The sequence below is a fragment of the Mus caroli genome, chromosome 4, assembly GCF_900094665.2.
Source record: "Mus caroli chromosome 4, CAROLI_EIJ_v1.1, whole genome shotgun sequence".
Classification (NCBI taxonomy): Eukaryota; Metazoa; Chordata; class Mammalia; order Rodentia; family Muridae; genus Mus; species Mus caroli.
The window spans coordinates 7,643,184-7,670,276 of record NC_034573.1 but is presented as its reverse complement, the minus strand read 5'-3'; the positions used below and the strand labels follow the sequence as shown (position 1 = coordinate 7,670,276).

The window sequence follows — 27,093 nt, the reverse complement described above, 5'->3', positions numbered from 1 at the left end:
CTCCCTGGCATCCCCATCAATACCCTCACTCCCTGGCATCCCCATCAATACCCTCACTCCCTGGCATCCCCATCAATACCCTCACTCCCTGGCACTTCCTATCAATACCCTCACTCCCTGGCATCCCCATCAATACTCTCTCTCCTTTTCACTGTCTCCTCTCCTACTACTTTTTCTCTTGATTTGTAAGTGGCTCATTACATTTCCCAGATGACAAACCAAAACTAGACAAGTTTCCTGAGTCATAAGTCATATCAGTTTCTTCATAAGAAGTAATGATGTCATCAAAAGGCTAATACAGAAATCTTATAACATAGTTTGCTTATATAACTAGAATTTGTGGTGGAGAGATATGCTAGATATTGAACCCAGGGTCCCCATTTTAACTCCAATTACTTTAATTCCAAAATGATTATAGGTACCTCTGAAATTCTTTCTTTAAAATGCCTAGTTGACATTGAAATAGATGAATTTAGAGTGACCCTGATGACAACCCCTGTTCGGGTTAAATGGTCAGGACTGGCGAGTCTCTCTACTCTTCCAAGTTTACCAGAATTCTCTCCTTTTCTGGAACTTTGTTAATCTACACCACTGCCTGCCTGAAAGGCTTCTTCCTTTTCTGCTGTTATCTCAGTTCTATAAAGAACTGAGGGCCTGATGCAAAAATCATCGGCTTATTCAGAGTCCTTTCCTCTTTCAGAGTCTCACCCTAGAGACCAGGCTGGCCTGGAACTCTCTATGAAGTCTAAACTGGCCTTGAACTCAGAGATCACCTGTCTCTGCTTCTTGAGTGCTGAAATTAAAGGCATGAGTCAACACTACTGGACAGGTTTGTTTTGGGCTGGTTTTTATGCACACTATATTCACCTTTGACCTTATTTACCTGGGCAGCTAACGACATTTTAAACTCCCCTCATATTCCTTCTTTAGTGGTACTGGACAAACCTTTCTGGGTACATATTTAATTGTAATTTGGCTTTCAACAAGGAAAAAACAATACCTAGGTAAAGTCACTTGATTAAATATCTGTAGAACTTCATGCCCAAAGGGTTGAATTGTTACCACTGTATATAGAATCTGTTTCTTTAAAAGTTGCTTAATAAATTGTTATAATCCAGCTTTCTGTAGTTACACAAGCTCACTCCTATAATAAACTAAGTAAACAGGATCCACTCTAGGATAAACTTGGAGAACTTTGTTCCAACACTCTATTATAATTAATGATCTCATACATAAGTTAGCACCCACAGCTTTTGTTTGGGAAGGTTATTTGTGAACATATTTTGGTTTTACTGTCTAAATAATTGAATAAAAGTTTTCCATGATGAGCGAGGAAATATCATTAATGGTCACTGTGCAATTTCTTTAACTAGGCATGGAAGAATTACTAGGTTCTTCCCATCATTTCTTGTTAAACAACAGTGTCCTTGTTAGCTCTGCATTCCAGATAGGACAACCAATGCTTACAGACACAGCTTAAGTACAAACCTTGCCAAAAGTTAAAGCATTAGACCTGGGAACTGCGCACACCTACAATCCTAGCTGCTGGCAAGTCAGGCAAGTAGAGTCGGAACCCAGGGTCAGGCTCAGCTGCATATGGACATCACAGCCAACCTGAGCTGCAGGAGACGCTCTCAGAAGAACAACAGGTCCAATTTAAGGAGCTGATACCAGTTCTAATCTCAAAAATTCTTACCATGCTGCAGACTGCCTTATGATCATTAGATATGCAAACAGCTGACTCAACTATGTCATCATTCAAATTCACACCTATAGACAGAATATAATTTGGGAAATGTTCAAGAAAAAGGCTACACATAAATATCTCTGAATCCCTATTTTCTTTGTTGGTTTGTTTGTCGTCCCACCCCGCCACCCTCACCCCCCGCCTTTCTGAGTTTCTCAGTTTGGCCCAGGCTGTCTTGGAACTTATTCTATAGACCAGGCTGGCCTAAAATTCAGAGTCTTGCCTGCCTCTGCCTCTGCCTCTGCCTCTGCCTCTGCCTCTGCCTCTGCCTCTGCCTCTGCCTCTGCCTCTGCNAAAATTCAGAGTCTTGCCTGCCTCTGCCTCTGCCTCTGCCTCTGCCTCTGCCTCTGCCTCTGCCTCTGCCTCTGCCTCTGCCTCTGCCTCTACCTCTGCCTCTGCCTCTGCCTCTACCTCCCGAGTGTTGAGATTAAAGGCGTGTACCACAAAACTAGGAACGGAAGCTAAGCACAGTGGAAGGTACTTCTTGTCCTGGTTATTCTGAAGTCTGAAGCAGGGGATTCGTTAAAGAACCCAGTAAGATAATACTATCCTACGAAAAACATCAAGACCCTCTCTTAACAAAAATAGATGACAGTAATAGTACTTATTCCAGATACTTGCATAAAGAATAAATAAAACCAGAAAAGCACTTTAGTTTTGGTATACAGAAAATACTTAATAACTATTAGCTAGTACTATTAATAATATATCAAAATGTGGTTTTGCCAGTTGGAGACTGTATAATGATTTTTATTTTTATTTTTATTTTTGTTTCTGTTCTGCAACAGAATCTTACTCTGTAGCCCAGGCCGACCTCAAGATCAAACCAATTCTCCCTCAGCCTCCCACAGGTTTGTATTACAGGTGTGAGCTCCACACCAGTTGTTAATTTTCTTTTTGTGGGTTTTCTGAATTTTCCAAATTTTCTGCAACAGTCATGTATTAACTTTATAAAAAGAAAAATAAATTATTTTAATGCTCAGTTCTATGTCTGTTAGCATCACAAAAACCAAATGAGTATATTAACATAAACTAGGAAGGGAGAGGCCATGGCAAAGGCTGGTGGTTCTACGACAGAACCACATGGGAGCCACACGGGAGCCACACAGGAGGGCAGCCTCACAAATCCCATGCCAGGGCCCAGCACTCAGGCTTCTGGGCTCCCAAGCCACACGGCCCTCAGCCACTCACCTTCACAGAGCTGAACAAGAGGCAAGGGTGGTTGCACAGCTTCTTTAGGGCCCCTATGCAGATGAGGTGAGCACTATTTTCCAATAGTCCTTGCAGACAGAACCTCACAGACTGAGAACGCAGCAGCTTTCGGTAAAGTTCAATCTGCAATGCTCCTGGTCGGCAAAAGACTACATTCTCTATCTTAGGCGGGAGATATTTATTGATGACTTCCTGAGTTCTTCTAAGGATAAAACGTCCAGTGAGGCGCGTGAGCTCAGTTGCTCTTCTCTCCCCTAACTTTCTCTCTTCCTATAGAGAAAGGAGCAGACTTAAATAATGGTTATGTACAAGAATACCTGTAATCATGATTACAATGAACACTAAACATTATGGAATTATAAAGCATCATTAATTATTTCTATCAGATTTTAGGGGGAGAAAGTGGTGGCTTCTGAGACAAAGTCTCAGATTTTAGACTGCTTGTCCCACATGCAAGAAGCCCAAGGTTTGATCTACTTAGCACCTAATAAAACTGTGTCGTTGGCACACATCTGTATTCCCTGCACTGAGGCTAGGGATGGATCAGTTCAAAGTCAGCCTGAGCTATAGGAGACTATTTCCAAAACAAACTTTTTTGGTGGGGGAGGATTGTTTGTTTGGTGTGGGATGTGGGGTGCATGAGATAGGATCTTACTATTATGCAGCTCTGGCTATTGTCGTAGTCTCTATGCAGACCAGGCTTGCAGGGTGCTGGCCTTGAGCCTGCAGTGTGTGGGTGTGTGTACGCATGTGTGTTAAATACCATCATACTTTGCAGCAATCTGCAAACCTCTAGGATGCTTTCCTTACACTTTTAATCATGTCCTCTTTAGAGATATATAGAATGGTATATCTTAGATTTAATAATATACAGTATACTGGGGCTGGAGAGATGGCTCAGCGGTTGAGAGCACTGACTGTTCTTCCGAAGGTCCTGAGTTCAAATCCCAGCAACCACATGGTGGCTCACAACCATCTGTAACGAGATCTGGCGCCCTCTTCTGGAGTGTCTAAAGACAGCTACAGTGTTCTTACATATAATAAATAAATCTTAAAAAAATAATAATAATATACAGTATATAAATGAATACCAAAATTGTATTCTTCCAGACATACTGCTCTTTAAAAAAATAATCATTAAAGTAGGTTATACCTCAGAAGAAGAAGGCTCTCTTGACATAATGATGGGTTCTTCATATATTTTCCTGTAAGACGACAGAGACCCTAATATTCCTGGATTAACAAAATCAACTAATGCAAAAAACTCTTGCAAATCATTCTGAACTGGGGTACCTACGGAGAGATAACAGTGATGAGAGGCTGAACTGAATTAGTCTTATAATCAATCACAAGTCTCTGTAGAAATTTGTCTCTTCTTTCTGAGAGCATAAATACAAGCAAATAACCTGCAACTAAATAGCAACAGCCAAACCAAAGCTTAAAATAGAGATCACGTAAAGTTCTGCTTCTGGTTTCAGCAAGGTGGCTGAGGGCAGGGCTCTGGGTCTGGCTGCACACGTTCTGAACCCACTCCTCCCCTGAGTAGCCCTGAACTAGGTATTTACACCAGTTCATCACCTGTGAGCCAGGGCTGTGACAGTAGCTCCTTTGTCCTGAGCTTCTACTCCTGACAACCACAAGGAAAGTGTTGTGTAAGCCACAGACCAAAAAAAAAGCTGGGCATGGTAGCTCACGCCTTTAATCTCAGCACTCGGGAGGCAGAGGCAGGTGGATTTCTGAGTTCGAGGCCAGCCTGGTCTACAGAGTCAGGGCTATACAGAGAAACCCTGTCTCAGAAAAAAGAAAAAAAAAAAAAAAGCCACAGACCATGGCTTTTTATTACAGCAACCCTGACAGACAACATACCTATTAGATATCTAAATCTCATCCTATTTCTAGTCAACACCAATTGAATATTTTCCATGACAATAAGCTAAAATAGAGCAGGAAACAAAATCAAACTTTCTTCTACCACGGATAACTGAGCATGATCACATATGTAACATTGCCCATGTTCATTTGCATACGTGAACTTTCATAGAAGGTGGACCATCACATTCGGAGCAAAAGGCCCTGTAATTATAAAAAACAAGAATTGGTCCAAAGATGTAGGTCATTTACAGAGCTTGCTTAGCAAGGTCCTCTGAATCAACTCAGCAAGGCACACATGAGCACAGAGACTAGAGCAGCGAGCACAGGGCTGACACGGTCCACACCACGTCCTCTGTGTATGGTCTAGCAATGAGCTAAGCATTTTTTATTTATTTATTTTTTTTTATTTTTTTTGGTTTTTCGGGGTTTCTCTGTGTAGACCTAGCTGTCCTGAAACTCACTCTGTAGACCAGGCTGGCCTCGAACTCAGAAATCCACCTGCCTCTGCCTCCCAAGTGCTGGGATTAAAGGCGTGGGCCACCACGCCGGCTTGAGCTTAACTTTTATGGGACTCCTGACTGAGAACGACTGGGTGTCTGACCCCCATGCCTGTTCTTAGGGCTGCCCTCCTCCTCTTGGATGATGGTCAACTCAGTATGATAGTTTTTGCTTCAGCCTTATTATAGTCTACTTTGCAATGTTTGGTTGCTATCTTGTAGAAGCCTACTCTTTTCTAATGAGAGACAGAAAGGGAGTGGATTGGGAAGAGATGGAGAGGGGAAAGGAACTTGGAGAAGTAGAGGGAGGAAAAATTATAATCCTATTATAAAAAATCTATTGTCAATTAAGAAAAGATTAAAATAAATCCTAGGTTTAGTCCCTAGAACCACAAAATGATAGATATGGATGGGTCGATTCAGACAATTCTAAAGACACTTAAAAAAACTATATACTTTTTTTTAATTTAAGACATTAGTTAGGGCTAGTTTTTATCAAAGTTACATCTCTAGGAGCACGTGATAAGAACAGGAAAGCAAGAATGGTCTCAAGACTGACAAAGCAAGGACACAGAGGAGAGTGGCAGTACCCTGTGAAGCTAGTTACCAACAGAATATTCCTTCTAAATGACATTCCAGAATCAACGTTCTATGGATGAAATCAAACTTAATGTGGACTGCCTGCCGCCTCGGCAGGAAGGCACTGCACACCCTCACTGAGGATGTGACTCGTCCTCCTGTCCCTGGGAAGGGCAGTTATCTGATGTCCACGTGAGGGAAGAGCTTTTTACTCCGTGACTGCAGCTCTTTTCAAAGCCTTTCTTCTATGCTCATCTCAGTTGCCCTCCTCTCTAGAGCTAATCCTTTCTGTTTTATAGCTGCAATACTGGCCTCACACTAAATGGGGAGGAGAAATATCATATATTAAAGCCAAACTCAGTCATTTTCCCATTGTTCCTCCAGCCTAATGGCTCTCAAGATCCAAGGTTGGTCGTGAAGTTGGAAGAATCCATTCAGTTCCTCAAATAGCCAAAGACATGGAAATTCTACTTCCCATTTCTCCAACTTCCTGTTTCCTTTAAACACAGAATTTTCTAGGTAGTAAACACCAGCTTCTCTACTATTCAAATTTTATGTTATTATTACATAAAAACATTGATTGGCTATCTGCTAAACATTGGGCATCAACGTATATATGATATTTGATGCCAATTCTTTTCATCTTTAATTGATTAAATTTAAAATAAATAAACAAACAAACAAGCAGGCCCAGAGAGATGGCTCAGCAGGGAAAAGGGCTATGGCCAAGCCTCACAACCTGAGCTCCATCCCTGGAACCCACACGGTGGAAAAACAGAACAGACCCTGTAAGTTGTCCTCTGACCTCCAAAGCATGTGCATACCCACACATGTACACACAAAACAGAAATAAATAATTTTTAAAAAATTTTTAAACCAAGGCTGGGTGTATAAGACAGAAATATCTACCACATGACTGAATTAGACTTACACAGATCAAGTCCTCTGGCCCTCATGACAAGTCCATAACATGATGCCATTACATCTCTGTTTCACAGACAAGGAAATGGAGGAACCAAGGAGTTAAACTACTTTCCCAAGTTCCGTGCTTCACCGGCAGACTGAGAAACCAAGCACACCCAGTCCCACCCTGTCAACCTCATGCTTTACTGCGATACCATTTCATTTATTCCTCAAAGGCAGAATCAGGGCTGCAGAAAAGTGCACAGGGATTGGAAGATTCCTAATCAATGAACACAGGAATTCATATGAATTCCCCAACATCACCACTTCTGTTTATGTCAAGCATCAGATTACAAACTGCAAAAGGTTCATTAAGCAAAAGTTCCATCCCGTCTTCCCCAGAGTGACTACGAACCAGTGAGAATTACTCTCTTCTCACAGGAGAGGCTAGAAAGGGCCGTCGTTGTCTTGATACTACTGTTCTTCAAACGGTGCCCCTCATCACAGATCAGAAGGCCAAATGGTATAGTCTTAATTTGATCTAGGGAACGAAGTAACATCTCATAACTGATGATAAGAACTGAATGAAATGTAGAATTGATAAACTCCTCGACTTTATGGTCCTAAAGAGAGAAATATAATATTTAATAAACCATAAACAGAAACTATATACTCAAATCGAAGCAACGGATTTTGCCCACCAGTAACCAACTATCAGATTCATTGACCCCTCCTGTCTTGGTCCTGTTGGGCTGCATTAAGAGGGCTTGAACAGCCATGGCTTCTCACTGGGATGGGAAGCCTAAGACCGACCATCAGTGAAGGTGGTCCCAGCCACAGACTCAGGCATGGCCATTTTGTTCTTTTCCTTCCTTCTGAGTTCTCCTGGGTTTCTCTCCCCTACAACTGCATTAGATCCCAGGAACAAGGGCCCCGACTGACAAATATCTTCAGTCAAAAGACAAACTTACACACCCACACCCAGGAACAGAACCTCCTCAGCATCATCAATGCCCCCAAGGAGCTGACCCTAACATAATGGTCTCAGGTAATGCCAACCAGACCACAGCCAAACCAGGAAGACCTAGACTGTTAGCATAAAAAGCCTTCCCCTTCTCCCTGGTTTCACAGGGAAGTATGGCTCTCATAATGGACAGGGGAAGATCTGATCTCTCTTCCTTTAGTACCAGCATACTGATGTCATCATAGGGCTCCATCCTTATGATTTTATCTAACCCTAACCACCTTCCAATGTCCTATCTCATAAGACACTGCAAGCTCCTGAGTGACTCCCAATGGTTGACTTCTGATATTTTTACTTGAAAATGGCACAGAGGGATAGATAAAGCCATTCTGTTTTCTCAGTATTCAGTAAAACAAATAAAATATTCAACATCCTATTATAAAATAGATTTTTGTAAGGTGACACAATGTTAGCAGCCAATCTCTGCTGAGCCCCCTCCTGGACACTGACTGTGAACAGCCTCACTATGGCATCTTAGCTGGGAAGTGCTGTCTACTGAGTCTACAACAAAGGGGTACCCGTATTGTCGCCAGCCACTCCACGCCTCCTGCCTATGAACCTCCTTGTTCACAAGAGTTATAAAGAGACTCCCTCTTCTGCCTCTTGGACTTGGATTCTCTTCAGAGACACTGCCATGCTGCCTTTCTGTGCTGGGACTGAACTCGCCTCAGAGTCATTCTGTTGCCTCTGTCTCCCTAAGTCATTAACAGCACTTCTAGTAAACTCCTTAGTCCCCAGTAATTCAACTCAGTGTCCTCTCCAATCACCTGCCCACATACAAAACCTAACTGAGTTTTCCAAGGTACAAGCTAATATAACTGTTTTAAGCACATTTAAGGTAAACTAGGCTAAACTATAATTTACAAAATATTACATGAGTTCATAACACATGTACGTACGTAGGTTCGTATGTATGTATTTATGTAACAGGCTAAAGTTATACAGTCTCATTATATAGCTGAGGTTGGCCTCAAATTCTGGATCCTCCTGCCTGTGTTTCCAACTCATTATAGTACATTGTCACACTACAAGAAAACGAACACTTGCACACTGAGAGCCAGCACCTTAACATATGACTCTGAAGAATCAAAGGTAATCAATCATCCTGTAACAACTCAAAATCAAAATGTAGGGCAAAGCTCCATTTCTATGCAAGGGGCTTGTGGGATCCCATACACTCAAAAAGCTAAGAACTATACTAAGTGAAAAGGCTTGATATTGCAAGAATGTTTAGGACTTAAATCTTTAAAAATCCCTTACCTGATCAACGGTGAATATCTTGATCCTTTCACTTCCCAGCCATTTTTGAAATTCTTTCCTCCAATTATTCACCAGGCTTCCAGGGGTAACAATGAGTGTCTTCTTTATTACTGGCTTGCCGCCATAGGGCCCCTGACACTGTAGGGTCCAGATGAGCGAGATACACTGCAACGTTTTCCCTAAGCCCATTTCATCAGCAAGAATAGCGCCACATTTGCCAACTGCTCTGTTAGAAGTAATTATAGTTTAGTGAATCACAATGGGAAAATATTTCATGCCCTGATATCATCAAGAACAGGAAACTGGTAATAATGACCCCACAGACTAGTTTAGAGTTTCATCTAGCTGATAATAACCTGGCAATTTTGAGTCTTTGACGATTATAAGCATTAAATATTGTGAACTAATGAATCTGAAGTTAAAGACCTGATATAAAACCTCTATTGCTGTCATCTAGATATAGTTGAATACTAGAAATGAATTACAATTTTGAATCTACATTGGGATAATTAAACTATAGCTATGTCTCTCATAACTAACATTTTGAACACTTATCAATTTTAGTAGATCAAAACAATTCAAATTACACTGAAACTTTAGTCAGCAAGACCTGAGCTAAAATTATTTAAAATAAACATATTATACAATCAAAATTTATCACTCTCTGACAGACAATGGAGTCCTCAATAAAAATAGCTTAGAAAATGTCTGATGTTCTACAATAATACAACTTAAAATGAAGTCATTAAGAATATTTTCAAAATCATACATTTTGTACTGCTTTATATTTTTAAGCTCTTTGATAGCTACATGATATTTAAAAGTTACAATGTCCAATGAAATTAAGGATATTAGCAAAACATAGATATAGTTTGTTAGCTTAACTGAATTTCTCTATTAGAAATCAGAACTGATAAGTAGAGTTTGGGGAGATGGTTTCAGCAGCAGCACAGATAAAAACCTAAGTTCAATCTCACAGCCCACATAAAAAGCCAGGCACGGTGGACTCGCAGGGCTCCGTGGCCAGCCAGTCTGCCACATGAGCACGTTTGCGTCACTAAGAGACCATAACTCCAAAACAACAACAAACAAAACACCAAGACAGAAACGACACAGGAACTTGACTCCCGGTGTCCATGTGCTAGGTACACGGTGCATGCATACACACAGGAACACACATGAGGGAGATGAACAACTCATCAGTCAGTAACATGACTTCAGATTGCTCACACCAAAAAATGGTGCTTTCCAAACACATACACTTTTGTAGCCATGTGTCTTTGTGAGTAAGAAGCATAAACTGGCACGGGTAAGTTTAGAACTAGATCTTTTGTTGAAGCCTATAAAACGTGAAAGTGAAGATCAGATGAGAGACTTGGTGAGGTCAAAATATTGTGTGCAAAGCCCTGGGCTCAAAACACAGCATGAAAAAGTGTGTGTGTGTGTGTGTGTGTGTGTGTGTGTGTGTGTGTGTGTGGTACCTCTTGGAAGTCAAATGGTTTAGAGAAAAGAAGCTCCAACTGAAAGCTGACCACCCCGACATTGTATCTAACAGCGCCTCTTACTATACAACTGGGAAAGTAAATCTCTCTATTCCTATTATTGTTCATAAAATAAAACTGGTATTTTTTCTACCTAACTTACAGCTTTTGGGAGGAACAAGTGAAATACTATTGATAAAAAGACAAATTAAATGTGTAGGACGGAGCTACTCATGGTCCTTGCTCCTGATTTACTTCTCACCAGAACATCTGGCACACGGCTTCCACCAGCGACCACTGTGGAACGCACACACTTAGTACCAACTGCCTTTCCTACCAACTGATATTTATGGTGCAGACCTGAAGTTCGTTCTATCAGATTCTTCTCAACAGCCTAATTGTGACCATTTATTTTCCTACCTCATTCCCATCACACACTCATAGAGGAAGATGATTCCGTCTTTCTGATGTGGTCGGAGGTGGTGTACAAGGTGAGGGTCTATCACGACATCCACTATAGGAGAGCAGTGCCTATTAAACATCCACTGGTGATTCTCGTCGGGGCGCGGCATAACAAGGGCGTCTTAAAGATAAGGCAATACCACTTTCAGAACAGCATTATCTCATTCCCAACAGGAGTGCTTGCCACTGTTTATGGTGAACTCTGTGTGTGTGTGTGTGTACATTAGAAATGAACACACACCTGTAATCTTAGCACTCTAGAGGCAGAAGAAGGAAAGGGAGTTCTAGGCCAAAAGAGGAGAAAAGGAAAGAGGAGAACAGGGTGGGGGTGCGAGAGGAAGGAAAAGGGGGAAGAAGTTATAAACTTTGGGTGCTCTGAAGTGCTCCATGCTGAAAGTCACTTCTGTCCATGAAGACATTCCAGTAAGCACAGCGTTCTACCGTCAGGACAGAGGACCACTCCCACTGGACAGAGAGCCGCTCCCACTGGACGGCACAGTTAGAATTCTGACAAGATGTACTTGCCAGTGTTCTGTGAAGGCTCCCCAAGCTCAATGGTAAAGGCTGCCTTTATCTTCAGGCCTGTACAAACTGATGGTGACCGCCACTTCTATTAGCATTAGTCAGAACTGAGAGTAACTGAAGGTTAACTATAGCATTCATGAATGTCAAATTCATGAGCTTTTGCAAAACAGCATGAATTAACCATCAAACAATAATCTAATTTTTTAGAAATAAGGTAATACAGCTTTAAGGATTCACTAAAATATCCTCCAAGGACAAAATCAAATGTAACAGAGAGATGACTGACAATTGATAAATCTGAGGATAATTACTCCATCAAAACTGTTTTTGGAGTATGTTTAAATGTTGACAATGTGGTTAAAACATAATTCAATCCAAAATATAAACAAGAAAGAAAAAAGGAAGAATAAAGAGATGAGAAGGGCCGGGCGTGGTGGCGCACGCCTTTAATCCCAGCATTCGGGAGGCAGAGGCAGGCAGATTTCTGAGTTCAAGGCCAGCCTGGTCTACAAAGTGAGTGTGAGGACAGCCGGGCTATACAGAGAAACCCTGTCTTGAAAAAAAAAAAAAAAAAAAGAGATGAGAAGAGAAGGTAAACTATTCTAGTACATTGAATAAACATCTATTTCATGGACACATGGTCATGGGATGCGACCTTAGTTCTGCTCATTGTTAGCAATGGTCCATTCAATCCATCCGTCAACCAGACTCCTCCTTAAACCTGCTCCTCTGTGCTTGGCCACACTGTCAGCACACAGTCAGCTATGTATGCCTTCCTCTACAGCCTGAGAACTCCCTCCCAATCTCAAAGGTTCAAATCGGAATGATGGCTGCATTGCACTGATGGCCCTGGATATGATAACAGAAACCAACAGGGAACCTGCTGTGACCAGGCATCGTCACGGGGCAAACACCACGACCAAGAGCAGCCTTGGGAGGAATGGCTTACTGAACTCACAGCTTATAAGTCCATCCTTAGGGAAGCCAGGGCAGGAACTCAGGGCACAAGTTTGGAGGCAGGAACAGATGCGGAGGCCATCAAGGAATGCTGCTTACTGGCTTGTTCACCGTGGCTTGCTCAGCCTGATTTCTCTCAACGTGCAAAAGCACCAGGCCAGGGGGTGCACAACCCACCTGGCTGGGCCCTCCCATATCAATCACCGATTTTTAAAAAACACACTACAAACTTGCCCACAGGCCAATCTTACAGAGGCATTTTTCTCAGTCGTGATTCCCTCTTCTCAGATAACTCTAGCTTATATCAAGTTAACATTAGAACTAGCTGGCACACTGCCTAATGCTTACAGAGAAACTCTGGTTTTGAGTCACCGAGAATGTAGCAACTCCAGACTACTCGTACTGTGGGGACCACAGGCAATTCCTACCACAGGAGTCCAGGCCCTCTTCTCCAATCAGTCAATGAAGAGTGAGAATCTTGTGGTCTCTCATAGGAAGGGACCACACTCCTCAAAAGAAGTGGTTGTAAGATGTATCATCACCCTTCAGTTACCCAAAAAGCTCTCAGGGAGGAGTCGAGACTGGACAGTGCAGACAGTAAGGGCAGGAAGACCTTACCCCCAAACTACAAAATTAGCAATGAGAGATAAGCCTATGGGCAAAACGGAGGGTTGGAATCTCCAGGCACAGACCAACTAGAACCATCTGGAAGCACTGGCAGAGGGCTCCATGACCGAGAGGACAACATGCAACAGAAAGTGTTCCTGAGGAAGCTGAAGGCCTATGCTACTGGAATGTATGTGTCCGTCCTCTGTGCGGCACTGCCACAGGGCTTCTAACTCTGCTCTAGCATCCCTCCCCCCTTGGAAGTCTACTAATTATTAATAAACTTTCTGCTGTAGGTATGTGCCTGATCAATGCTTTCTTCTGGGAATAAGAAACTGAAAATGCTTGTAGATACACACCAACTACCAAGATCAGCATATGTCACTGAAATTATGAATTAACATGTTATATAACTCCCAGCAGTATTTGACTTCATCATTATTCCTTATGTGAAAGGGTATATCTGAATATAATCTTCACCTGCAATTTTCACAATTTTTGAATTTTGTACAAGCACACGTGTAGGTAGGTGTGCTCACGCCAAGGAAGGATGTGAGGATCAACTCAGGTAATCAGATTGGGCAGCAGTGCCTTTGCCACCCATCCATTTTCCAGTCTCTTACCTGCAAGTTAAGTTTTACTTAGTTTTCACTTTTGAGACAAATCTCAATATATAGTGCAAACTGTCTTTCAGCTCACTATGTAACTCAAGCTGACCTCAACCATTTGGAAATTTTAAAACAAAAATACAAACATGTCAAAAGCCTTTTTTGAATTCACATGTCAAAACCCTTTAGACAGTAGCCAGGTAGTGGTAGCACACGCCTTTAATCCCAGGGCTCAGGAGGAAGAGACAGCTGGGTCTCTCTAAATTTAAGGCTAGCCTGGTCTATAGAGTGAATTCCAGGACAGTCGGGGCTGTTCCACAGAGAAACACTGTCTCAAAAACAAAACAAAAGAAAACAAAGATCTTTCAACAATGAAAAGAGAAAAATAGGTTATTTTAAACTCTTACTTGGTGTGCAGGGGTTATGGCGTGGTCTGCAGTCATTCTGTCTGTTTCCCTGTGCTTGCGTTGACTGACACACACTTTTGAAAGGGTTAGAAAAGCATTTCCTGGCAGCCTGAGAACTTGGAACAGTAGGACTTCCACTTCCGTGCTGAAAACACTTGCCACTGTTGAAGTCCTCAGAAGACACTGTCCCCAGGATTTCTATTTCTTTCCCACCAATTATCAATGTTTGGCCCTCTTCTACATTTTCAAGCTCCTTGAATTTGTATCCAATGCCTTTAAGAAAAAAAAACAAATTAATTGTACTGACATTCTAAGACAACTTACTAATAAAATAGTTACCTTCCCATGACTGTACAAAATAAGCATATAAATTACATATAAACTTCATCATTCCGAATTAAAAAAAAAAAAAACTTAAGAGCCAGAAAATAGTTCAAAATGCTATGTCAACAAGCCTGATGGCTCAAATTTAATTCTCAAAATTAAAAAGCCAAATGTTTTTTAATGCAATAGTGTCTATAATCTCAGCACTTTTACAAGAATTATTATTTATTTATATATAAACAATATATGCACCTATGTAGGTGCTGGAAAGTGAACTTGGGCTCAAGGGAAGAACAATATGTACTCTTAACTAAGAAATACTTGCTCACGCCCACTTTCCAGCATTCTTATGGTAAGATGAACATTTGGAACAGGAGAACTACTTGAAAGCTCTTGGGCAAGCTAGCCCAGTGTACACCAACTCCCAAAGGTTGTCCTCTTACCTCCCTCCCTCCCTCCATACACACACCATTGCACATGCATTCTCTCTCTCTCTCTCTCTCTCTCTCTCACACACACACACACACTCTATCTCTCTCGTTCTATCTCTCACACACATACTCTATCTCTCTTGTTCTATCTCTGACACACACTAGATAGATAGATAGATAGATAGATAGATAGATAGATAGATAGATAGATAGATGGATAAATAAGTTTGTAAAAGTATTTAAGAATTAACACAGCTGAGACACCCCCCCACCTTCCCACCTCACCCCTACTCCACTTCTGCCCCCCTCCCCAACACTGCTATGAGGCATGCTGGAGCAGAAGACACCCAGAGGCCCCGGGTGTCACTGAGATGGGCAAGACAGCGGTAGAGAGAAGGAGAGAAACAAAAACAAAATGATGTGTGCACAATGAAGAGGTGGGACTGGGGACACAAGGGTGGTGAGAAACAGCCTGATGTGAGAGCATACACAGGCACCTGAGGCCGTGGTGAGGTCCTGGCCCACGCTGCCACCGAGGGCCATGTCTGGGTCCATGTCCACTGCCCATGTTACCAAAGGTCATGCAGACATCTGTGGCCGGGGTGACGCCTGTGGCCAAGCTGATGTGGGGCTGAACAGAGCTGGCCCTGCCCCTGCCTGGCTGCAGGACTAGAAAAGCTGGCCCTGCCCATCAGACTCCAGCTAGCAGGAATTGACACTGAAACAGTTACCTAACCACTTCCTATTATCAATTACATTGCCTTCTCTTTACTAAGCTGTAAATTATATTTATCTCTGAATCTTTGCTCCTATAGAAGTTGGCATATACGCTGAAAATTAGACAAACTATAAACACTATCTTTAAGTGAGTGAATGAATATATACAACAGATTTTATAGTCTGACCAAACTCAAAAGTAAACAGTAGAGGACAAAACAAAAGCCCTCACGTGACACCTTCTGGACCCGCAGACTGCTCTGTATTAGGGCATGTTACTCTGAAACAATGGTACCCTCCAACCTAGCTGTGAGGATCTAGTCAGGCCCACCCCTATGTCCTTACTATGTACTTGAAATTTGTATTGAGTAGTACTGAAACTGGAGACCACTAAACGGCCAATAGTGACAGCTCTTAAGGATTTCAATCACGCAACACTGTGGGAGGGGACGGCCAAGACAGACTCCTCAGTCTTAGAAGAGTGCGAAGATAATTATGGCTGGTTGGCTCCTTTCAGGGAAAACTAAACCCTCCAACAGAATTTACCCTAATGAACCAGCACAGCCCATAAGAGTAACATTGTGTACCCTATAAAATTGAGACGCAAAATTCAATTAAATAACATCCCAATCTGTCCCTTTGTAAAGCCCAATTGTATTTCAATTGTACAAAAATATACTAATATTTTTGACCAAATAATAAATACAGGTAATATATATCACAATACCTCTTCCAATATCTTTTCCTTCCAAATCTTTCAATGTGAAGGACCTTCCTTTTACAATAAGAATAGCATCACCTTCCCACTTTTTGTGTTTTTTCTTTGAAGCTTTACACCAAACAACACTGAAATATTTAAGCAAGCTGCTAGCTTCCTCTTCTTGTGCCTTGGACTCTGTGATTTCTTTAGAGGCCGAATGAACTGAAATAAAAAGTAAATTTAAAACATTATTATTGAGGAAGATTTATTTATTATGTGCATGTAGTACAGTGTAGCTGTCTTCAGACGCACCAGTAGAGGGCGTCAGATGTCATTACAGATGGTCATAAGCCACCATGTGGTTGCTGGGACTTGAACTCAGGACCTTCATAAGAACAGTCAGTGCTCTTAACCACTTGAGTCATCTCTCCAGCCTCCGAGGATGACTAATTTCTAGGTATCAAGCTCATTCAAACAAAAGTAAACCAGCACAGCAATACCATGGCATGAGTTCCCCCAGGAATCCTAGAATGCTGGCGGTAGGGGCAAGAAGATCAGTTCAAGGTCAAACCTAGACTGCATGAGAGTCTGTCTATAATAATAATAACAGTAATGACTACATGCACAAGAAAATCAGGCTGCATTAAGAAAGAATATAAAAGTACCCTTGGGTCCGTGGGATGGCTCAGCCTGACAATCAGTTTGGTCCTAGGAACCCACATGGTAGGAGAGAATTAACTCTCCCACAAATTGTCATCTGATCTCCCATGACAAATGCCTCACACACACACACACACGAATGTAAAACAAAACTTTAAAGATTATTTGACATGTTCATTTTGGAAATAGTGTAACATAGCATTGTATTATTTGACATGTTCATTTTGGTAATTAAGAAACTGAGCCGGCTGAAATAGTGTAACATAGCACTGTAAAAAGTTTGGAGCCTTAGAAATTAAAGCTATTGTTCCAATGTTAGACATGAAGAGATATATAAAATTATGTCTTAATGACTGACTTAATTAACACGGCAAGCTGAGGAAAAGATAACCTTACAGAGTTTTTTGAGATTAAGAAAGTTGTATTTTTCCTTCGTTTATTTTTGACAAATTTATACATATTATATTGTAGAACTTAAATATTGTATCTTGACTGACATCTCCCCATCTCCCAACCCATCCTCTGGTGGCTGCCATGTTCTGCCTCTATCTCAACATTTATAGATATAAGTGAAGCCACACAGTAGTGGCCTATTACGCTTGCATAATATCCTCTGTATTCTCCTACGTGGCCACAAGCCACGAAAGGGTACACTACTGCTAGGACTTTGTTTTTCAAGAGAGAATTTCTCTGTATAGCCCTAGCTGTCCTAGAATTTACTTTGTAGACTTACTTGGTTTGCCTTGAACTCTCAGAGACCCTCCTGCATCTACCTCCTAAGTGCTAGGGTTAAAGGTGTGTACCACCACCACCACCTAGCATATCCATCATTTCTAACAAGTACAGTTTTGCTAACTCAAAGTTTGTGTAACTAAATTCTGTCATCATTGTATTAATCCAGCAATTTTTAGTTCAAAAAACTGATTAATTTTAAAATAAATTCGATCTTATGGTTTAGGCATTTTGCCTGCATGATAGCATATGATGTGTAGTGAGTTCCAGACCAGCCTGTACTATACAGTGAAGACACCTGAACATGAATTGATTATTTTTGTTGTTTTTTTATTATCAGACAGATAGTTTTAAGGTTTGTAAAAAGAAGAATGTTTTGGCCAATCTGTGAACTATTAAAAAAACAAACAAATCTTTTTGAGGAGACAGAAGCAATGGCTCATAGGTTAAGAACAGCTACTGCTAGGATACCAGCTTGATCCCCAGAACCCACACTGGGGGGCTCACAATTGTCAATAGCTCTAGTTCCAGGAGATCTGATACCCTCTTTTGGTCTCCAGCAGCACCAGGCACTCATGGTACACAGGGTGACATGTAGGCAAAACACCCATATACATAAACATCATTGTTTAAATGTGAGGTGTGGTTATTTTCACATAATTCCAACAGTAGCAGTCATTATGCATTGAGCAAAAACACAGTGCATCTTTAAAATTTGTTCTGCTTTCTGTTATATTACCCAGGGGAAAAACAGAACTCCCCTTTAAACATTTCAAGACTGTCCAAAGTTAGAAGGATACCTTATCAAATGATGGGGAATTTAGGCATAGCAGCAAGGGTCTGGGAGGGTGAGGGAGGAATGTCCCAGTTAGAGACCAGCTTGAGCTGTACACCAAGTCCTGAGCTAGCCCAGATTCACATAATTAGACACTGTCTCTAGAAAAAAAAATGCTGGAAAGAAATACAGATTAAATATTCTGCTGTAGTCTCAGAATCCAAAACACATTATTTTTTATGTCCAATGTTCTCATTCCTGAAAAAGTACAATTCAATTCTATAAATTCAGAAATTAAAATTAATTTTAAAACCAAAAGACTCTCAAATTCAGTAGTGTACCCTTTCTTTTGTAGAACAGCAGATGAGCAGGAGGTGCCCAGCCAAGCTATCTGAGATAGTGTGGGGCAATGGGCTATGCACAGACAGCCCGGTCTCTAGTCGAGCTTAGGTCTTGAACCCCGGTGGGACCGGGTGGGTGGTAATTTCCACCTACATGGGACAGAAGGCGTTCAATCATGTCTCCTAGACCCCTGGCTCCTGTCGAAGTTACTACCCCCTCAGCCCCAACAGGGGAAGTCTGTGGCTATCAGTCACGAAGACAATGTCCCAAGTGGCTAGACTCCACTCCCCACAGTTACCTGACTATAGCCAGGTATGTTCTTCCCCACAGTTACCTGGCAACAGCCAGATAGCACAACCCACTATAAGAGGGGCTGCTTTGGCTCCGCCTCTCTCTCTCTCTTTAAGCTTTCTTACTCTCTAGCCCCCCTTCTTTCTTTCCCTTCCCCTCTCTCTCTCCATGTGGCCATGGCAGGCCTCTCTACCTTCTTTCTCTCCTTTCTCCCTGCCTTTCTACAAAGCTCTAAAACCATAGACTGTCTCTGATCATCAAGGCCCACTGTGCTTGAAGGATGGAATGGGCTTTCTCCTAACGAGCTGCGTCTAACCTCCCACCAGAAGGCCATCCTGTGCTCCAGCCACAGACCTGACCAAGGACTCTCACGTGGGAACCATCCAGTGCCCTCTCTCCCCTGCCCTTTCCTCCCTTCATCTCCAGGGCCTAGTGCCGCCCTGAGGCCCCTATTCTGTTCTCAGCTCTTCCACCATATCCAGCATGGGATGCCAGAGGCTGATAACCTGGTACCTGGGACTGCCCCTTGTCCACCACCCCTGTGTGGGGTCAGTGGCTTAACACAGCCAGACGCCCACCTGGGGCAGCACAGAAGGCAGCCCGCCCAGAGCACTGGAACTCTGGTGGGAAGCTGATTCTCTCCCACTCCCCTCTTTCCCCAACACTCACAGCCCTGCAAGATAGCAAGCTCTGAGTTCAGAGAATGACTCTGCCTCAGGAAATAGAGTGCAAAGAAGAAACATACCCAGTGTCAACCCTGGAATTCCAGAGCTCACACATTTCACACACACAAGAAGGTGCAAATTTATACCACATACACATCCAAAAATACAAAGTTACTTTATAAACTAACTCAGATGTGTGTGTGTGTATATATGTATGTGTCTTTGCACACGCACACACACATGCATACACATACATATAATGCTTAAAATGCAACTTGCAGCATAGCAGGTAGACATAAAACTTTGACTACCACAATCAATCCTCCTTGTCCTTCTGTCACTGAACCCCATAAGTCAGTGAAGGGAAAAGATGAGGGACTCCAAAGATAGAATGAAGACCACTGGGAGGAACAGCAACAAGGAATATAACCCCTTACGGAAGGCCACCTGTATTACAGTAAATATTAATTTACTATTTCCCTGGCTAACCAACCCCCAAATTTCACTATAAGCTTTTGAAATCCATTCCATTTTAGTTCCTCCAAGACCCTGGAACATACTTCCTAAATCAATACAAAAAAAAAAAAAAGAAAAGAAAAGAAAAAGATAACAAGAGACTTAAGGGCTTTTCAGCAAGAATAAAAGAGTAAAACCAAATCTTGAGGAAGCCAGGGTACTTTCTAATCAACAGTGGGCATCTAATCTCTTTTTCTTTGAAACACTATATACTCTCTGTATGCTTGGCTGGCCTGGAACTTGATACACAGAACTCACAGTGATCCACCTGAATGCTGAATTTAAAGGTGTATGCAATCATACCCACCTTTGGCATTTTTTATTAGAATCAATGATTCATAAGAATAGGATGACATAAATATCTTTAAACCCAAACCCTTAACATTCTTTTCTGTTTTAACAATTCTAAATACCCAAGTTATTTTGAAGAAAGTACATAAAATTTAAAGTGTCTTATATAATCAATTCCAAAACTAAATATTCCTATAGGTCATTTTTTGATAATAAAAATTACCAAAACCTCTAGAACTTCAACATCTGCTTAGTGACTCTTCTACTGGTATGAACAAACACCAAACTTACACAAGGGAGTTCTTCATTGCAGGCCTGCTTATCGTATCAGAGTGTCTGTGACCACCACTGCAGAGTATGTAGCAATTGGGCGTGGTACTGGAACAGTAGCTGAGAACTTACACCCTGAGCCATCTACAGAAGGCAGAAAGAGACTAGGCCTGGCGCAGGCTTTGAACCCTCGAAGCCCACTCCTAGTGACAACTCCTCCAATCAGGTCATACATCTAAATCCTTCCTAAACAATGCACTAAGAACCACACATTCAAATCTATGAGCCTGCGGGGGCCATTCTCAGTTAACCCACCACATATGCATTAAGAGGTAACTAAAATAGAAATTTAACAATTTTTTTTTTCTGGTAGTGGTTGGGGAGACAAGTCTTGTGTTGTCCAGACTGGCCTCAAAAATCTACTCAATGATAACCTTGAATCCCTGATCCTCCCGCCTTTATTTTCCTGGGTGCTAGAAACACAGGAATACATAAGCATGTACTCTTTGTAGCGCTATAAACCAAACCTGGGTTTCATGCATGCTAGCTAAGCATTCTATAAACTAACCTACAAGCCTGGACTCAAGAAAGCTTTTATTACACTAGAAAAAAGTAAACAATAAGGGCTGGAGAGATGACTCGGTGGCTAAAAACATTGGCTGTTTTATCAGAGAACCAGGGTTTGATTTGAGCCCCAACATGACTATGCCTGTAATTCCAGTCCAGTCCCAGGGGAGCCGGTGTCCTCTTCTGGCTTCCACTGATACAAGCACACATGTGGTGCACAGACATACACACAGGCAAAACGCCTATACACACTTTAAGTAATTTTCTTTTTTTTTTTAAGATGTATTTATTTATTTATGTGAGTACACTGTAGCTCTCTTCAGACATACCAGAAGAGGACATCAGATCCCATTACAGATGGTTGTGAGCCACCATGTAGTTGCTGGGAATTGAACTCAGGACCTCTGGGACAGCAGTCAGTGCTCTTAACCACTGAGTCATCTCTCCAGCCCCCATAAATAATTTTCTTAAAGTATACAGTAACATATGACTTCAACTGAAAATTACCTATAACTTTCTTCACCAAATAAAAATAGTAAATACCAAATACGTAAAACAAACATATATTTCTTTCCACTCAAGATTTATACAATGACACCAGGACAACCAGAGCTATACAAAGAAACCCTGTCTCAAAGGAAAAACCATTTTTTACAATGGAATACTATCCCATAATAAAAATGTAATGAACTAGTAACAAGGGCAGACACGCAAAGGTGGAGTGCTAGAAACATGAAGGGAGTATCCTGGTCAGGGTTAGTACTGCTGTGACGAAACACCATGACCAAAACACAAGGTGGGGAGAAAAGGGTTTATTTGGCTGACACTTCCATACCACAGTCCATCACTGAAGGAAGTCAGGACAGGAACTCAAACAGGGCAGGAACCTGGAGGCAGGAGCTGATGCAGAGGCCATGGAGGGTTCTGCTTACTGGCTTGCTGTCCAATGGTTTGCCCAACCTGCTTGCTTTCTTACACCCGGGGGTGGGGGGGAGTTGGAGAAGGGGGTTAAGAAGGGTTTTGTGGTCAAATGACTAATTTTTTGCCTTATTCGGGAATTCTCATGAACCATGCTCTAAAATGATGGTTGCATAGGGGAAAGAATTAAAAGAATGTGGCAGAATTATGTTTTACAATTAAAACAATATTGACTCATAAAAACTTCAGTGAGTTTACTCTGATGAATAGAATTCTGGATTTAAAATTAAGAAAAATTAAGTTTATTATTCTACACAGCCCTTAACTGCTACCAAATTGTGTCACTTGATATAGGAAAACAGCAAAGTTAAACAATGCCAGAGAAAAATGTGATTATAATACTTTTATGTACAACAAAAGAATTTTTCAAAGGCAATTTCACATCTATTTTAATTTCCTCACTGATTATAGAACCAACCCATCCAAAAAAATGTACTTTAAACACTTTAAAACTGAATTATTTTCTAGAAATATTTCACAGGATTAATTTTTCACAGAAACTTATAAAATGGGTTTTGCTATGCAAAGTCAATACTCTATAAGTATGAATGGTAGCATGCTAAAATTATAACATTAATTATACTGCATATCTTAACTTGTAATAATTTCAAAACAGATATATTTACTCAAATCATATTACAAAATGTGCTACCTCAAATTAGAAGATTTGTTGCATTTCAAATGTAAGTTAGCACAGATTACAAAGATAAATTGCCATAAAGGCAGGGCCATGGTGGCCATGTCTTTAATCTTAGCACTCAGGACAGGAAGCAGAGGCAGGGGCAGGTGGATCTCGGTGAATTCAAAGCCAGCCTGGTCTACAGAGGGAGTTCCAGGACAGCCAGGGCTACACAGAGAACCCCCGTCTTGGGGGAAAAAAGAAGAGTAGGTCATAGCCTTGATGTCCTGACCCTGCAGTGCCAGTGCTCGGATTAGAGATGCACTACACCTACACACAGGCTCATGGAGTGTTGGCAATCTATCTATCCCAGTGCCTCCTGGGCACTAGGCAAGCATCCTCAGGCCTCAAGACATTTCACAGTACACATTTTTTCCTTATGCAAGTATAAAGTACAAAATGTTTTTGTGATTCAACTAAGGAAATTAAATAAACTAACCTAATGCCCTAAGAATCCACTTGATTTACTTTTTCTATTTCTATAACCATAACTTGTACCACTAAATTTAAAATAAATCGCATCTTTAATCATGTCATCTCTATAATTAAAAAGCCATCAATGGCTTCTCACTTTACATTCAATTCAATCTGACTCCTTAAAAATAGCATTTAATGTAATCCATAATTTGGTGACAACTGATATCCAGTTGACACCCTCTCAATTTCACTTCGCCCACATTACTCTTCAACAGTAACTGCTGAGACGCTGGCTGATTTAAGCACCACGCTCAATTCTTACCCTTCAGCGAGCATTACTATGAGCAGACTGCTGAACCTCAGCCCTAGTTTCTCATCAGGATTGACACGACTGTTTAACTCTACTGTATGTGTGCTACCGTGGACGGACTCTAAAGCCTCAGTTACACCAGGAGAGTCCTGGGTCCCAGCCATGGTCCTTCCTGAGCTTTTTACTCTTTATAAAGACCACCAGCTAACTGGCAGGGCCAGGGGCATGCCTAAACTCTGTTTTAAAAGCATTCGGAATGACTTACAAACATTTAATCCCCAGCACTCTGCAGGGGAATGATCTCTGTGAGACTGAGGGCAGTCTGATCTACATAGTGTGTCCCAGGTCACTGTCCTTGTTGAAGTTACTCAAAGCTTTCTACCTATCCTCCCTGGCTCAGCGTGTCTGTGCATGGACACCCTGATCCAGTTCAACCACTTTCTATGTTTTCACAAGTTTATTCTGACCCCAAGCTCACTTGATCCCCAGTACTTCTGAAACTCTAACTGCCCAATCCAAAAGAAAGCCTGAATTTTAAAGTCCTTCCTCATCAAAATCCCAGAAAAAATGGAAATCAACTATGTAAGACATATATTAAATATATAACATAAATTTAATATATAAGCTTTATAAAGATTTTATTTCCATGAATACTACAATATTTACAAAAAAATCATTTTTAAAAAAATCTACAAGTTATATACCTATGTGTACATGATCTTTGTTATTTCCTTCTAAGTAATTTTTATTTTGTTTTATTCTAAGTTTCCTATGAAGGAAGTATTTCCCAGAAACACATTTAAAATGAATTAAGATAATCTTACTTACATGGTGAAAATATGTAATATTTTAAATAAAAATACCTGATCTCTTTTGGCAGAACAAAAGAGAGGGGAGTGTGGGGTAGATACAATTCCCTGGGTTTCGTAACCCAACGATGTGTAAAAGTCATCTTTCTTTGTCACCAGGGGACGGCAGGCACCTCAAACAGGCCAAGCAATGTTCTACCCTTGAGCTACAACTCCAACCAAAAGGTGGTTTTAATTAAATAAATTCTCCTAGATCTTTATTTCTATAGAATAAAAAAGGGATAAAGACTACCACCACCCCCCCTGCTGCCCCAACCCTCTCCCCCAAACCTAAGCACTCATAACTCACTCCGCCATGAAAAGCAGACGCCTGGAATAAGTTATGGTGCCCTCCCTGGACCTCCGCTAAACTGTTCTAATACCTCCCAAATGTCAGTTCTACCACCACTCTTTCAAAGGGTAAGGGCAATGCCAATGTCATGCACACAAGTCTTTTGTTACTGTTAGTTTAACATAAACTTATAATCTCAGTATTCAGAAGCTGGGGCAGGAGAAACTTATATCACAGGCTAGCCTGGGCTACATAGTGAGATCTTGTCTCCAAAAAAGAAAAACTAGGAATAGGGATGGATATAGGCCAACAGTAAAAATATATGCTTACCACTCATTAGGCAGCTTCCAACACTCTCTCTTTTTCTCTTTTAACTCTAACTTTTAAAGTTGTAACTAAAACTGTTAAAAATTCAGTTCTTTAAAGTAATATGTATGCAATTCATACAATTTTGTGAATTTTGTTATTTGACATAGGATTTCACATAGCACAGGCTGACCTTGAAACTGGAAGGTAGCCAAGGCTGGCCTACATCTTCTCATCTGCCTCTACCTCCCAAGGGCTGAGGTTACAAGCTTATGCAACAGAAGCAATTCTATTTGCATTATTTTTTATAATCAAAATAAAAGATCTTACATGAGGCCAACAATTAAATGTCTTAGAAAACAATTGAGGGAAGGCAAGAAACTAGATTACCATGTCAGCCAATCAATAAATTATAGTATTTAAAGAGTTACTAAATACTTAGAAAACTATGTTCAAAAAGAAAATAGGTTCAAGGCCAGCCTGGTGTACAGAGCTACTTCCAAGACAGCCAGGGCTACACCGAGAAACCCTGTCTCAGAAAAACAAAACAGGAAGGTTAAGAAAAGAAGAAAATCGTGTCAAAAGCTTTTTTATAAGAGATATTAACATTTTTATAGGACATGTGCTGAGCTTCACGATGCTCCAAAATGAAAATAATTCTGACAAAATTAAGATTATCATGACCCCAGACTGGAACCGTCTCAGAGACTACTGTATTCAGGCAGATCACGCCGTAGGCGAGTCGCTTTCAGCTTCTCCACTTCAATCTTTGCTCTTAGCAGCTCCTCCTCAAGCCGCTGCCTTCTTCTCAACCCATCCCTCTTCTCCTGAACATACAATCCAAAATTCTTTTGATTTTCTAAAATTATCTGGTGTTCCTCTTTTAACATTTGCAGGACCTGAGGGTCACATCTTAGCAGAGACCTAAAGTGTTCTCCACTTTCCTGATGAAAAACATCATCTCTCCTTGGGATAGAAGATGGAGATGATGTCATTCTCATATCAACAGAAGAAAGTGATGGAGACACGGATCCTTCCACAACATGCATTAACTCGTGTTCTTCTCTTTGCTCTAAAGTATCACTGAGTTGAGGATTTGAGGAGTTGAGGGGAGGAGATGGCTTAATGTCCTCTTCTTGCTTCACCTCTACAGTGATAGCAACAGGATGGTGATCCACCATTACCTGCAGCGAACTGGTACCAGCTTGGGCAGTCTCATCCAAGTTTGCACTATAGCACATTAAAAAAAAAGCATTGTAAACAATAAATATATGTATAGCACAATCTCATATTTATATATTTAATATTTGATATCAATGTACATTTAACTATGATCTTTGGATAGAGGATAGTGGCACATACCTTTAACCCCAGCACTTGAGAGGTAGAGATAGGATAATCTCAAATTCCAGGACAGTCAGGGCTACATACCACCAACCAAACAGAACAACCAAACAACAATAAAAACATCTTTAATCCCAGCACTCAAGTGGATTTCTGAGTTCGAGGCCAGCCTGCCCTGGTCTGCATAGTGAATTCCAGGACAGACAGGGTCACACAGAGAAACCCCCATCTTAACCCCACCCTCCAAATAAAGTTGTGAGGTTTTTGGGGGTTTTTTGGGTTTTGGTCTTTTTTTTGTTTTTGTTTTGTTTTGTTTGCTTTGTAGAGCTGGTCAATGAACTTCAGTGATCCACTTGCCTCTGATTCCTCCCAGTGAAGGGGATACTGCCATTTTTAGCTTTTCATATGTGTTCTAAGGATCTGAATTCAGATCCTCGTGCTTGTGTGACTTTACAACCAAAGCCATCTCCCCAGACTTAAGTTAAAAAAAAAAAAAAA

General features: G+C 41.2%; 2 protein-coding genes across 3 annotated transcripts in view; both read right to left on the bottom strand.

Annotated features, from left to right (window-relative positions):
• Rad54b (RAD54 homolog B) overlaps positions 1–27,093 on the bottom strand; it is a 69,952-nt gene that overhangs the window by 7,501 nt on the left and 35,358 nt on the right. The window contains exons 4-10 of one of the 2 annotated variants that reach the window (XM_021159883.1): positions 16,340–16,534; positions 14,141–14,413; positions 10,996–11,158; positions 9,095–9,320; positions 7,226–7,433; positions 4,113–4,252; positions 2,939–3,229 (exon numbers count right to left, since the gene is read on the bottom strand). In XM_021159883.1, the coding sequence (XP_021015542.1) occupies positions 2,939–3,229; positions 4,113–4,252; positions 7,226–7,433; positions 9,095–9,320; positions 10,996–11,158; positions 14,141–14,413; positions 16,340–16,534 (1,496 nt within the window). Of the gene's footprint in view, positions 1–2,938; positions 3,230–4,112; positions 4,253–7,225; positions 7,434–9,094; positions 9,321–10,995; positions 11,159–14,140; positions 14,414–16,339; positions 16,535–22,420; positions 26,482–27,093 lie in introns of those variants that run through there. The other variant, XM_021159884.2, reaches the window with a different exon arrangement.
• Positions 22,424–27,093, bottom strand: part of Fsbp (fibrinogen silencer binding protein) — an 8,427-nt gene continuing 3,757 nt past the window's right edge. The window contains exon 2 of the mRNA XM_021159885.2: positions 22,424–26,481. Coding sequence (XP_021015544.1) covers positions 25,953–26,481 — 529 coding nt within the window. The 3' untranslated portion in view covers positions 22,424–25,952. The remainder of the gene's footprint in view (positions 26,482–27,093) is intronic.